The sequence below is a fragment of the Dysidea avara genome, chromosome 3 (genome assembly GCF_963678975.1).
Source record: "Dysidea avara chromosome 3, odDysAvar1.4, whole genome shotgun sequence".
In the NCBI taxonomy this organism is placed as follows: domain Eukaryota; kingdom Metazoa; phylum Porifera; class Demospongiae; order Dictyoceratida; family Dysideidae; genus Dysidea; species Dysidea avara.
This window is the reverse complement of record NC_089274.1, coordinates 33,563,312-33,575,530: the sequence shown is the minus strand read 5'-3', so window position 1 is coordinate 33,575,530 and position 12,219 is coordinate 33,563,312. Positions and strand designations below refer to the sequence as shown.

The 12,219-nt window shown below is 37.3% G+C and overlaps 1 protein-coding gene across 3 annotated transcripts; it reads right to left on the bottom strand.

The window, feature by feature from the left end:
• Window positions 1-4,706: 4,706 nt before the first annotated feature.
• On the bottom strand, window positions 4,707-8,581 carry LOC136250787 (uncharacterized). Of its 3 annotated transcripts, XM_066043076.1 has the most exons (3): window positions 8,360-8,581; window positions 7,674-8,284; window positions 7,211-7,622 (listed from the first exon to the last, which is right to left on the bottom strand). In XM_066043076.1, exons 1-3 carry the CDS (start codon window positions 8,416-8,418, stop codon window positions 7,321-7,323), a joined length of 972 nt encoding a protein of 323 aa, XP_065899148.1. In that variant the 5' UTR covers window positions 8,419-8,581; the 3' UTR covers window positions 7,211-7,320. The 3 variants fall into 3 exon arrangements, 2 of the variants coding, with proteins under 2 accessions (XP_065899148.1, XP_065899147.1); XR_010698717.1 differs by having other exon boundaries at window positions 4,707-8,284; window positions 8,436-8,581; XM_066043075.1 differs by having other exon boundaries at window positions 7,212-8,284.
• Window positions 8,582-12,219: the final 3,638 nt, after the last annotated feature.

The following is a 12,219-nucleotide window of genomic DNA, read 5'->3' as shown; positions in this document are numbered from 1 at the left end:
GTCTTAATTGTTACGCTCACAAAATAGTTGTTTTTATAACTATTCAATAATTTTTTGTTTGAGAAAGTAGATTATAGACATGCATTTACATCACAACACTATGGTAGAGTACATTATTACTATTGCAGTAACAACACAAATACAAAATATTATGCTACAAGTATATGCAGTTGCATGACCATATAAGTTGGGTGGCTAACTTGTTGAAGTACACATTACTTCTGTTTTGCTCAGTCATAACAAAATAATTAACTTGATAGTAATATCAATGCACAACCAAAGTCCATAATTTTCTTATCTGTTGAAATTTGGTTTCCAACCCACTAATGAGGCTGTAATTGTGGTAGTCTTGAGATGCACTTACTGAATGACAACTTAAGGGGACATACCTTTTATCTCCTATCAATAAGTGTACAAAAATATATTACTTAATGGTCCACTGTATAATCATTCAGCAATTGGTTGACTCTAGCTCTTCAGTTTGCTGCAAGCCCATTAGCAGTACTGTGAGATTCAGAATCCAAGAGTTTGCCACTACTATCTCAGAGTACCGATATAATTATATCATTGACACCTTCATAATTTCACTATTTCAAATTGCAATCTCATGAAGTGTGTAAATTTCAAATATTCCTTGGGAAAGCATGTCACCAGACTGACTTTACTAACACTATACAATACTATGTATGCTAACTGCTAATACTATATGAAAGATACTCAAACATTGCCCAGTCCCCCTTGCAAAAAAAACTATCCCAAGGGTACACTTAGCTTGCTAGGAATATTTGTAATTGAAATAGCTTTACACCTTTTCACACATAGTATATCATCCAGTCTTTAAACTGGTTGTGTGATCTTCAGCACTTGTGCTATACAAAATAAACATGGTCCTTTGTATACCAATAGGCTCATATAACTGAACTACTCATAACTGTTGCATATCCCTACAACTCTTTGTCAATGCAGAAAAGCAATATGATTTATAAAGATATTTTACAGATTAAATTAAACTGCTCTAAATCAAAATCCCTATCAATCCAATCTTATTACCTACCTGCTGTAAGAGAAACACGCCATTACCATTTCATACTTCCACCAGTTAAAACCACATCATACCTTGTTTTCAAGAATGATCAATGAATGGAACAGTTTACCAACATTCCTCCCACATACCACTGACTATGACACATTTACGGTTATTTTTAATCAATAATTATTATAATTGTACGTGCATGTACATATACTAAATCTTGCTGTAATCTTGTCTTTTTCCTGGGCACACAAGCTGTGCTATTTGTCCACTAAAATAAATCAACTATCAGGTATTATTAAGAAACAAAAAAAATAATACTCAGCAGCTCCATAACATTGGTGCTAAAGTTGGAATTTGAGTTTTAGACTTTAATGATACTTTTCATCTGAGTTACTTAACTGTCTAGTACTAAGTTTCTTCACATCTGTTCTCATTTCCAAGAATTACTAAAAGTTATACATACTTACATTTTAGGCAGTGGCATGATACCAAGTAAATTATTTATTTCAAGTAAGATGTATAGAGCTATTGGCTACATTTGTAGACAGATACGGTTCAGCTATATAGACGGTATAGGAGTACTGATATACCTATGCCTGCCTCTTCATGGATATGTGCTTATAAATGGTAAATGGATTATAACATGCCCCTTTCTACATATATGTTCCTCTGTTTGTGTAGATGACAAAAGTGGCGATTTGATCAAACACTATATACAATGCTAACAGCTGCTTATTTTCATCCACCAGATCCTGAAATGGCCATAAAAGTGTACTTTTCTCCTATAGACAACCTATTATTTCAATATTTAGTTTTGTATGCAAGTTCTTGTCTTGATGTCGAGCGTTAATTAGATGGCTGCAGGTTCAAGGCTGCCCAGGTTCAGTCATGGATAAATTATTTTTTTCTCCTTTCTCTGCCTTTTCAAGCACACTTTATGTAACAACTTTCAACAGGTTGTAGGACCAGGCGTCCTACAGACCTTCAGCACTTGCGCTGTAAAGCCTTAATAAATAATAAATGTACTAAATGTTTGAGTTACATTAATTTCAAGTATGATTCCCCCAGAGTAATTCCCATGTTAAGTTTACTTGTCAACAGGATAAAGCTTCAGTGCACCAGTATCATGAACCATAGTAATAGTTCATTTTTAATGTTTGACAGTACAAATAAAGGTACTGAGAGCCACTGGAAAGTGCTGCCAGGGACTCAAACTAAGGAAAGGGGGAAATACAAAAATAAAATAATTAGATAAGTTCTGCTGTGACACAGTGGCAACAAGGGCAGTTGTAATGAAAAGAACACACATTAGTATCATCAAAATTTTGGATAAAGTGTTCCCACATGTAATTATAGAGTTTACGCTTGATAGTGTAAATAGGAAAAGATAAATCTATTCTTGGCAGAGAGTTCCATAGACGTGGTAGGCGGTGAAAGTAAAAATTCTGTGCGATATTAGATGAACATTTATGGTGGATCATTTTTTGAGACGAACTGAGTCTTGTGTTAGAGGTACTGAATTGAATATACTCAGCAATGTTAAAACACATTGATGGATGTTGGTAAGATTGTATGAAGAAGATAATGTCATTTATTTTGTAAACATACATTAATAGTAACAGCTGTAGACTCATCAGACGAGACCTGTATGACACATGATAGTCATTCAAAATCCATTTAGTGGCTTGATGTACACTATAGGCATTGCATAGTTTGCCCACATGCATATAAAAATCATTTTAAGTGCATGTGGTGTGCCTATTACAACAGCAAATTGTGTTGTGTGTGTGAAGGGGTGGGTGGTGTGTGTGTGTGTGTGTGCATGTGTGAGTGTGAGTGTGGGGTGTACACGTGTGGGTGTATTGTTGCGTTGTTTGTGCATGTGCATTGACATTGTCAGTGTTGGGCAAGTTACTTTGTGAAAGTAACTAGTTACATATTACATATTACTTGCAACTGAACTATATAGTTACAGTTACATATTACTCATAAAATATAATAATATTACATATTATATTACTGTGTCCACAGCCTTAAGCTGTCACGTGTGAAACTACCGCTTTATCACGTGACATGATTGCGTCGTTGGACAATGTGCAAATCTTGGTTTATAAGTAAGAAGCTAGTGAATAAGCTTCATTCAGTAGGCTTCGTTACTTCGTTGTGGCTAGGTGTTACTCAGAGGATAACTAACGAGATTAGTAACTTCGTTACTTGTAGTAATAACATAGATCGTATATTCTTCGTACCCGGGATTGGAAACTTCAATAGCTTGCGTAGCACAATCCTCACCCCGGTTGTGTTTAACACCTTAACGTGCTAACCAAAGTGTCACGATTAATATCCGTGAATATACGTATGGCGCCATTTAGTCGCGGAACCATGCCATTTCTTCATGGAGTTTGAGCTGTCTTACAGTGATCTTTACGGTAATATGTCGTTGTTATCGAGTTGAAATGTGTTCATAATGATATTACTATACTTTAAAAGTCGGATTTTCGCCGTGGCGAAAGAGTCATGAGTGCTTCTTTTTTTGGAATAGAGTGTGTACCCAATGCTCGCCATTAGAGGCATGTAGAATCATGAAAATATATCCGCTAGTGTATCTTACATTGTTGTGCGTCCCTGTACCATTAAAAAGACCGAAACATGCCGAATTCTTGTTTTAGGTCTCTATTTTGTAGTTTTACAGCATGTGGTTTGTGTACCCTTTACTGCAATTGTGTTGTGCTTTACAAAGATTTTTATAAACAGTATTTTAGTGCACAGCCTGATTTATATACTTTAATGCTTTTTTTTTGCTTTTAAACAGAAATGTTTATTCCTGGAGCTCAAGAAGATGGGTCGTAGGTTTCATCTTGTGCAGCGGAAGAATTATTCCAGGAAGAAGGCTAAACCATCAACTAAGCCATCAAAGAATCCAGCTGCTATACCTGCAGGTACTACTAAGGAGTCCGTATTAGCTACACAGCCTTCTGCTGGCTGTATTGATGAAACTGGAAGTAGCGTTCTGACACCTTTGGATGACAATGTCGATGAAACCAGCAGAGACTGGAATACAGCCACAAGCACTGTTGAGTTGCCTCCCAGGAAGAAAGCTAAACTAGTAGAAAGTCCAGTTGCTATACCTGCAGGTACCACTTATGAGTCTGTAAGTTCTATACAGCCTTCCATTGGAAGTAGCGTTCCGGCACCTTTGGTGAATGACGATGTTATTGCTGAAAGCAGTATAGACCGGAACACAGCCACAAGCACTGTTGATTTGCCCCCAAATGATCAAACAGGGAGTGCCGATGATGTTGAAATACCTTTGGCCACGGATGATCTTGATGATGGCAGCAGAACAAAACAGAATACTAGTACAAGTAGGGTGGAGATGTCTTTTGGTAATCTTAATGAAAAAGCCACCTGCACAGCTTTATTGAGTGATGCTGAACATACTGTGAATGGTGGTACATTGACAACTGAAGTATCCACTCAGACAGATCTTGTAGACATTTGTGCAACTGAACTTGAGTCATCTACCAGTGGTGTGTTCACAGCTGAAGCTTCCACTCAAACAGAACCTGTTGACATTATTGAAAGCACAGGTGGAGGTCAGTCAGATTCTGTAGCTACCACCAGTACAACAATAGCAGTTGGTACAAGCCAGCAAGAGATGCCGTATATTATGTGTGAAGGGAATGCTGACGAGAAATTTTTACCACTGGTCAACAAGCACGAAGGGGTTTTCAGGGATGCAACAGGTACATACATGCAGTATGTATTTATGTATACAGTTGATTTTTTTGATAGGTAACCACGTGGTAGCATATTATGATTCTTACCAGAAGACGATACGACACGTTCGCTGTCTGTGGAAAATTTCCCCATCATCACCATCAAACCGATGCACTCACTGCAGAAATTTTCGTGACAATATTCTACGAAGTGGACTAAGCAGACTTTTGCGACAGACAGAAGGAGACAAGCAGAGAAAATGTTATGTCGATAGCCACACTACATATAAGAATTTGAGTACATCTGAGAAACATCTCAGAATGCGTAATGTGCATTCTGCTTATCGTGTGAGCAAACACAAAGTATCTGAGTTGCAGTCAAAGTTGGATAAAATGATAGAGAAAGATTCTGTTGATGTGGACTCCACAACCCACAGAGGGCTATTGACTATAGCAAATGCTCAGCCAAACACGAAAGAAAATTCTGGAGAAAGTTTCTCATCAATTTTCTGGGAGCAGCAGTTGAAGGCTGCATCAGTCAAAGGTGCAAAAGGCATGAGGTGGCACCCAGCTGTAATAAGGTGGTGTCTTTACTTACATCACAAATCTAGTGGGTGTTATTCAACGTTGCGAAACTCTGGGGTCCTCAAGTTACCTTCAGACAGAACACTAAGAGACTATCGACACGCGTCATCCTCAAAGCCTGGCTTTTCTGTTGAAACAGATTTAGAGCTGCTGGATGTTGTTGCTCAGCAAAGACCAAAGCACCTAGCTAAATATGTCGGCTTGGTGTTGGACGAGATGCATATTAAAGAAGGTTTGTATTTCGACAAGCACACTGGCAATTTAGTTGGTTATTCAGATCTTGGTGAAGTGAACAACTTGTTATCAGAATATGAGGATCATTTTGACAAAACTGGTGCCACCCCTAGACCACTGAGCAAGTGCATGCTTGTGTTTATGATTCGGGGCTTGTTTACAAGCATGAAGTTTCCTTATGTCCAATTCCCTGCTGTCAGTACAAAGGGTGCTGACATCTTTCCTCTGGTTCGTGAGGCTATCAGACGGTTGACAATGCTTGGCTTGACTGTGGTTACTGTTACGTGTGATGGGGCTTCTGATAATCGAAAAATGTTTTCGATGCATAATTCTGACAGTGCCCTTTCTTACAAGACAGTTAATGTCTACACTTCAGAGCGGCGGGAAATATTTTTTATTTCAGATCCGCCACATCTCATCAAAACCATTCGAAATTGCTTTGCTAGAGGAAAGCTGTGGGTATGTGCTTTATACAAGGTTGTTATGTTTATTTTATTACATGCATTGTTTGCTATATGTAGTGTTGCGGTCACAAGATTGACTGGAATTTGATTGTGGATTTATATAAGAGGAATACAGGGGCTATCACTACCACACCTGGCTTGTCATTGGTACCAAAAATCAAGTACGAACACATATACCTCACCAACTTTTCTAAGATGAGAGTTGATTTAGCAGCACAGGTGAGTCTACATACTATAATAATGCTTGACTTTCTTGAAATTAATATGTGCTTAATAAGCATTTAACACAAAGGGAAATCGCATATAGAAAATAACATGAATTTTACCAGTACAAATTGTCTTGTGATGTATAATCAATGTAAAAGTTTTGCAAATGTATACATTTCCTAAATGAACATTACTTAAATACACTATTTGTTTGAACAGGTACTCAGTGAGTCAGTTGCTAAGGCATTGTACTTCTCGGGTAATGAGGATGCTTACGAAACAGCTTATTTCATTGACAAAATGGATAAGTTATTTGACATGTTGAACGTCTCGTCGTTTTGTCAAGGGAAACACAACAGAAAGCCTTTTCAAGATCCCATCAGGGGGCCTGGAGATTTTAGAATGAAGGTAAAGCAATACCTCTAGTAAAACACTAACATGCAAATGATATATTTTAGTTTCTTAAGGAAATTCTTGGTTATTTAAATCACTGGAAGAAGAGCGTTGATAAAAGAAGGGGACCGTTTGATGCAGCTGAGAGACGGCAAATGATGCTAAGTGATGTTACACTTAATGGAATTAGAATTACAGGTATGGGCTAAATATTGATGAATTTTTTTTATTTGTTGTATTTGTAGTGCACTCTCTATTGGAATTGATACCATTCCTTTTTTCTATTCCTGGTGTAACTTGCTTTTTAAGTGAGAAGCTAAGTCAAGATGCCTTGGAGAAGTTCTTCGGGTGTCAGCGTCAAAAGGGTAGAACAAATGACAATCCAAAAGTTCATGAGTTCTTGTGCAACACACAGTCACTAAGAGTGATCGATTCTATTAAAGTTGACACGATTACTGGAAATTGTCGGGGAACAAAGAGGAAGGCATATGATTTGGAAATGGTAGACTTAAACAAACCCTTAAAGAAAAGACGCCGTCATTATTCTGATTAAATACACTGTACATGCAGAACACTTTACTTTAAAAAATTATTATTGTTGTAAATATTTCATGGTTGCTTTCATTTTCAACACATTATTGAATTACATTAAAATTTACATCTCATTATTGAATTACATTAAAATTTACATCTCATCTGTAAAAAGTTTACTTCGCAAAGGTTTAGATTTGTCTGTTCCCTTTTTTGATGACTGTTTGTACATCTCCATCATTGACTTAGCGAAAGAGAATCCGCGGATCACGATCCATTTGTCAATGATCTTAGTTAGGCATTTGTCAGATTTACTTTGGTCAACCAATCCCACAGCCAATTGCCAGTCAAACAGTAGGTCCTCATCACTTAAAATAGAAGTTGCGATCTTCTTCTTAAATGTTTCATTCATATCTCTAGTTTTGTCAGCTCGAAGGTATTTTCTAGTAGCCATTTCTATGTCACAAAAACATTGATATGCTAGATCAGTAATCCTTGTAAGCCCACCTCGGTTAAGAACATTGATCCACATTCGTGTAGGGTCAAATCCAGATTGCCCCTGCTTGTCAACTAACTTCTCAAGTATGGGAACAAGGGTGGCATTATTGCGGTCCTTCTTCAGGTGATGTATGACGTATCCACCAACATAACGTATAACATTTTCATCTTGGTGAGTGAGCTCACTTGCATTATCATCATCAGTCGGCTCTGTGACTGGTACGGTGAAAGATCTCTTTATGATAGATTCAAAAACTTGATCCGTAATATGTTGGTACAAAAGAGGTGTGGCCTGCACCTTAACTTGCATTAAAAAACGCTTCCATTTGTCATTGAATGGGAGTGAGCTTGTAAGCTGATGATATCCAATCCACAACTTTTCTTTGTCTACTCTGGTAGTAGCATGCTTGCTCTTGTCCACAATTGCCATCAAGGAAGTGACTAACCACCGACAAAAGCCTTTGGCAGGCTCAATTGGCTGAACAAAAAACACCACCAGACACCTCGCAGCTTCAAGACATTCCCGTGCTTCAGCAGTTGGTATGGAAAATAATGGGTCTTTCATAATATTGGAAATAGCATTGTGCACTTCACTGTGACTGGCAGCAATCAAGGGGTTACTAAAATAATAATAACAAAAAAATAACAATTACACACAGCTCTAGATACAGTGCAAAACACAAATGTGGACGTACTGTGTCGGCTCCTGTACACACGAACTGGTAAAGGGGCCAAACGCCACAGAACGTGCCATAGAAACTCGAGTCTTACCTCCACACGTGCACTAAGATACAATCGATTGTGGTAAGAAACTAGTAAGGCTGCTTCGTGGTCCGAGTTGTGGTCGGGGTGCGGAGTAAAGTGTGAAAAGCTGGTAGATTCCAATCCCGGGTACGAAGAATATACGATCTATGATAACATAGATCGTATATTCTTCGTACCCAAGAATATACGATCTATGTTACGTAATAATATTACGTAATATTAGACTCGTTACAGTAACTATATTGCTTAGGTAACGCGTTACATTTGTATTAAAGTACTTCAGTTATATTATTATTATTATTTTATTATTAGCGCTTTACAGTGACCAGCACCCGTTTTTATAGCGTATTACTTAGTTACCACAAAAGTAATATTACATAACGCGTTACTTATGTAACGCGTTACTCCCAACACTGTGCATTGTACTCTGTGTAATTTTAATACAGCACAGTAAAAACGAACTAGTGAAGGTCACTACTAATGTCTGCCACAATATATACTCACTATTATTGTGTAGTGATGTTCACTACTAATTTTGTAGTGACCTTCACTACCATATAGTGACATTCACTACTATGTAGTGAGGGTCACTGTATACAAAAGTGTAGTGACGGTCACTACAAAATTGGTAGTAAATGTCACTACACAAAAATAGTGAGTGTTGTGGCAGAAATTAGTGAAATTATATATGCTGTGACTAATTATAATGACATCATAATAGTGTGTAAACAACTTGTCACCCCTCACCTATCATGTGTTTAATCTAGCTGGTATAATGTACTATAATTGAAGGTATGGGCCAGTTCTAAGAACTCACTGTTTCAGTAGAATTGCACATGTACACTGTAGCATTCCAATGTATGCATGATCTCATGTACAGCATCCCTGCATGTGCTTAGGCAATGTTTATTATATCTCTATAACTCAAATGAAGGTACCAGTTCTAAGAACTCACTGTTTCAGTAGAATTGCACATGTACACTGTAGCATTCCAATGTATGCATGATCTCATGTACAGCATCCCTACATGTGCTTAATCTGGTAAATGAAGCTAAGAACTTTCTGTTTCACTGAATAGAATTGTACCTGTACACACGAAATATGAAAATGCAGTAATGTCCACAAATACAGCTTTATCATTTCCTGTCTGTTTTGCATTATTTTCCATTGCAGTTACATAACTAAATCATTGCTATCAGTTGTGTTCCTATCTACTACAGTGCATGTGGTAACAGCTAAGACAGTGGGCTTGAGTCATTCTAACTTGAGTAGCCTAACTAGGACACAAGTGCTATCATCACTTAGCTTGGTATCTTTATTCAGTTCTTGTGTTGTATTGATCAGATGTGCCAAGTGCATGATAAAATGTTTGATACAGGACTTCACATATAGAGTGCACACACACACCATGGTAAATGAAAGTGCCTCATTCATTCTTTTCAAGTGTAAGTATTTCTAGTCTGCCTACTAACAAAACATAAATAGCAAGTAACTTTGCCATATTTGTTCATGTTACAGAACAAGGTCAAGTTATGCCATATCATGATCAGGTCACTGACTTTTATTCTGTGTATATAGTTTTAATGTGAAGAGAACCTGACTGTTTGCAATAGTTATAACTAGTATTAATTACTTCCTTCACTTTTCCGAGTGCAATATTACAAATTACAACTCGCAGTTCCCATTGGTTTCTGTTCAAAACTACATTTTGTAAACTAAAGCTGAAATGTTTTTGTACTACTGTATAGAGCATACTTAGTCTCTTTAGATGTTAGATGTGCCTCTCTCAAGAAAGCTGTCTTGTTGTGTCTCAACAACCCGTCTTCAAGTTACAGAAGTTGTATAAATGGCTGTTTATGGATTAAATCATATCAGTTAGCACTATTAGTCAGTGAAGGCGACATCACAGAAGCCGACTAATTATGTTGTTACAGCCTAACCACAAAATTCCACTACAGGATACATCTTTCTTTTATGTCATGCGACAAAACTAAAATTAGTTATGTAAATGCTTAAGGTTTACAATTGAAGTCTGTAAATATCAACACTTCCTAGTTATTTAGTTTTCATATTAATGCCTGTATATCAACACTAGAATACCATATTAAGTTACTATCACAACTGTACTGCTTATATAGCTACTGTGTTCCCTAGTTGTTAAATCATGACAGCAAACATTGCATGTTTTTGTCTACTATGGATGTAATAAAAACTCTCTTTATGGGTATCTTGTCCTTGGTATTTGTAAGCTTATGCCACTGTCTACATATAAGCACACATGTAGCTTACAGAGATTGGCTACACTTGCAGTATAGATGATGAACAGTGAAATGAGTTACATACCGTAATTCAAGAAATTTTTGTTCAAGAAAATTTAGTTGTAAAATATATTTGATGTGTTATATTTTTGCGGGCAGCTTAAGCTACAAAAATGTTTTACCAGAGAATTTTTCTGAACAACAACTGATTAAAACATGTATAGAGCTATTAACATCTATGGTGTATCTTGGGATTAGCAGCTAGCACCGCTGTCACTACATGCCTGTGTGTACAATGCAGTACAGAAGATACAATGAAGTTGATCAAGGTACGACTGTATGACAATGTACCTGTTGTACAATGAACATGTAATTGTAATGGATCCCTGTAGCTGTGTCTAAGCTAGGTTGACTCAGCCTCTTTATTCGGAGCTAGTACAATGACATGCAAACTAATTCTGGCGGAGAGGGCCCTGTAGGCCAATCCTTTTCTCCAACAGCATACTCATTCCTCAGCATTCAAACTGGTGCACTAGTTTTGACCTGTGTTATATGACCACAAACTTTATAACAAGCCACCAAACAATATTTTGCAAGTAGAAAATATTGAGTGTAAATATTCCACGTAATTTATTTTAGTTAGTTGAGGAAACCATGAAATATTCTTACTGTCAAATATTTCCCAATCTTAATGAATGAAAACCCTGAACCTGATTTAACACTCTACATCATTTCCAAACAATGTTCTTGATAAATACCTATATGTTTATATCATTGCTTTAGACATACTTGATTGCTCTGTTGGAGTATTTCATTATTGTTTTTACATGGGTTTACGTATGTCTTCTCTGTAGATCCTTCCCTGTGAGATTAACTTGTGATGTACTGCATGCTGTTACTTGCTCACTTTTGGTCACACTAAATAGAATAGTAGGATCCTTGGGTTTATGATATCCCTCTTTTACTTGGGGCCTCATGTGGACATGATTGTTTCCAAGACAAAACAGTGGTTAGCTCAACTATATCGTTTATCTATGACATACAAATCCTTTGTTCGTTCCTGTTTGGACTATGGCCATCTTCTTCATTTTGGTTCTGCCGGAAGTCACCTGGAGCGTTTGGATGCTCTTCAGTGTCGAGCTGCCGATATCTGTCATTGTACTGTACCTTTCCATCCCTGGAATCACACTGGAATGCTGCAGCAATTGGTCTCATGTGTCGTTTGTTGGGTCGTGGTAATTTACAGTCGTTTCTTCCTCAATTTGTTACAACCATCACTAGGAGATCATCCCGTCTAACCGGTTTATCAGATCCTGCCCAGGCACTGAGACTGAACAATCCTATTACATTCAAATCTTTGGATAGTTTCCACAGAAGTTGGCATGGTGCAATTTCAACAATATGGGACACTCTACTTGCCAATTTACTACTACAGGGCCATGTCACAAGATGGTGCTCTGTGTTGAAATGTCTCCAACACTGCTGCCATTAACGACACTTATGTACTGTACACACACATTATTGTACTTATG

Excerpts from the sequence above, each read along its gene's own strand:
- LOC136250787 (XM_066043075.1), bottom strand. The coding sequence starts at position 8,418 with ATGGCACGTTCTGTGGCGTTTGGCCCCTTTACCAGTTCGTGTGTACAG. Across the intron at positions 8,285-8,359 it reads TGTGTACAGGAGCCGACACA|TAACCCCTTGATTGCTGCCA; the intron begins GTACGTCCACAT and ends TTATTATTTTAG.